At 41.1% G+C, this 1,723-nt stretch overlaps 1 protein-coding gene across 1 annotated transcript in view; it reads right to left on the bottom strand.

Moving 5' to 3' along the window:
* LOC101860803 (multidrug resistance-associated protein 1) overlaps positions 1-1,723 on the bottom strand; it is a gene marked incomplete in the record, with an annotated part of 27,609 nt that extends 25,886 nt beyond the window's left edge. The window contains 2 exon segments of the mRNA XM_035969170.1: positions 113-250; positions 1,593-1,723. Coding sequence (XP_035825063.1) covers positions 113-250; positions 1,593-1,706 — 252 coding nt within the window.

The raw sequence follows: 1,723 nt of genomic DNA, 5'->3' as shown, positions 1-1,723 counted from the left end.
CCCAAAAAAAAAGAGAAAACACTCAAACAAATAAACAACACCAACAACTATAACACACATAAGAAACAGGGGGAAAAAAGAAGAAAAAAGAAACAGATTTTCAATTACTCACCCAAAAAATCGAGACAGTCCACGAAAAAGTTTCCACGATATCTATGAATGACAGTTTGAGTAGAATCTTCAGCTCTCTGTTTCGAATCTCTGCCACTTTCTCTGCAAACATGGGCTCCCAACCATAGAGCTTGATAACCTGAGAGAATACGAAGAGAAACCTGATAACAAAACCCCCCAGCAAAACCTGGAACGTCAGGGATAGAAAGAAGAAGCTTTGAGGAAAAACACGTAAAGAACATAGTGAAAAGAAAAGAAAAGAAATAGGGGGTGGGGGGGAGGTGAGCCAGAAAGATGAAAGAACATCGAAAAAGAAAAAAAACCCCAAACAACAGCTTAATACTATTTACACATTGGAAGGAGTTCCACAGAGGGTTGGCCGACCAACAACACCTAACCCTAACCCTAATCTTTACCCTAACCCTAGTCCTAATCCTAACCTTAACCCTAACCCTACCCCTAACCTTAATCTTAACCCTAACCCTAATCCTAACCTTAACCCAAACCACAATCTTTACCCTAACCTTAACCCTAATCATAACTTTAAACCTAATCCTAACCGTAACCCTTATCTTTACCCTAACCCTAACCCTAACCTTAACTCTAACCTTAACCCTAACCTCAACCCTAACCCTAACCCTAACCCTAACCCTAACCGTAAACCTTATCTTTACCCTAACCCTAACCTTAACCCTAAACCTAATCCTAACCTTAACCCTAACCTGAACCCTAACCTTAACCCTAACCTAAACCCTAATCCTAACCTTAACCCTAACCCTAACCTTAACCCTAATCCTAGCACAAACCCTAACCCTAACTCTAATTCTTGTAGGTTATAGTTTGCTCAGCGGACCTTGTCACGGTAAGTGCTGGCCCTCTCCGGAACTCCTCCCCATCATCATCATCATCCAGGGAAAGATCTGCGACAGACATCGGCGATCATGGTTCTCCATTCATTCCTTTGCTCGGATTCTCTTTAAAAAAAAGCTACGTTTCCCTGACCTTTCCCTGTTACCCATTTGTTTAGTTTCTCCAAGTAGATTGTTCTGGGCGTACCCCTGCCTCGTTTGCCTTCAATTTTGCCAGAGAGAGCTAGATGTTCAAGACTCTTTATGTCTATTAAGGTGTCCCAAAAACTGCACTTGTCGTTTCCTGATTGTTTTTAACATTGAGCGTCCCACGTGGGCTTCATCAAGCACTACCTCATTTGATTTCTTTTCCTTCCACGTTACTCTAAGCAGTCTCCTAAAAAAAAACACACATTTCTGTTGCTTCTATTTTAATTTCACTGTCTTTAGTGATTGTCCAGCATTCACAGCCATTTAGAAGGGTTGACCATACATAGTATTTTAGAACAATCATTTTGGTGGTCATTGAGATGACCTCCCTATACATTTGAAATATTCCTAACTTGCCGTTGTGACCAAAAACGTTTCCATGCGGGAAAAAAAGAAAGTGTTTCTTTCTCTCATTCCACATACCTTTATCCCATTCAGAACCTCGCTGAGCACTTTCAGCCTCTCATCTTTCACCTGCATCAGCTGATGAGTGTATGTTTTAAACTTAATAAAACACACGGTGTTCACCACAAACATGACGGTGATGTAGGCCA

Source organism: Aplysia californica, unplaced genomic scaffold (assembly GCF_000002075.1).
Source record: "Aplysia californica isolate F4 #8 unplaced genomic scaffold, AplCal3.0 scaffold00123, whole genome shotgun sequence".
Taxonomy (NCBI): domain Eukaryota; kingdom Metazoa; phylum Mollusca; class Gastropoda; order Aplysiida; family Aplysiidae; genus Aplysia; species Aplysia californica.
This window is presented reverse-complemented; position numbering and strand designations above follow the sequence as displayed.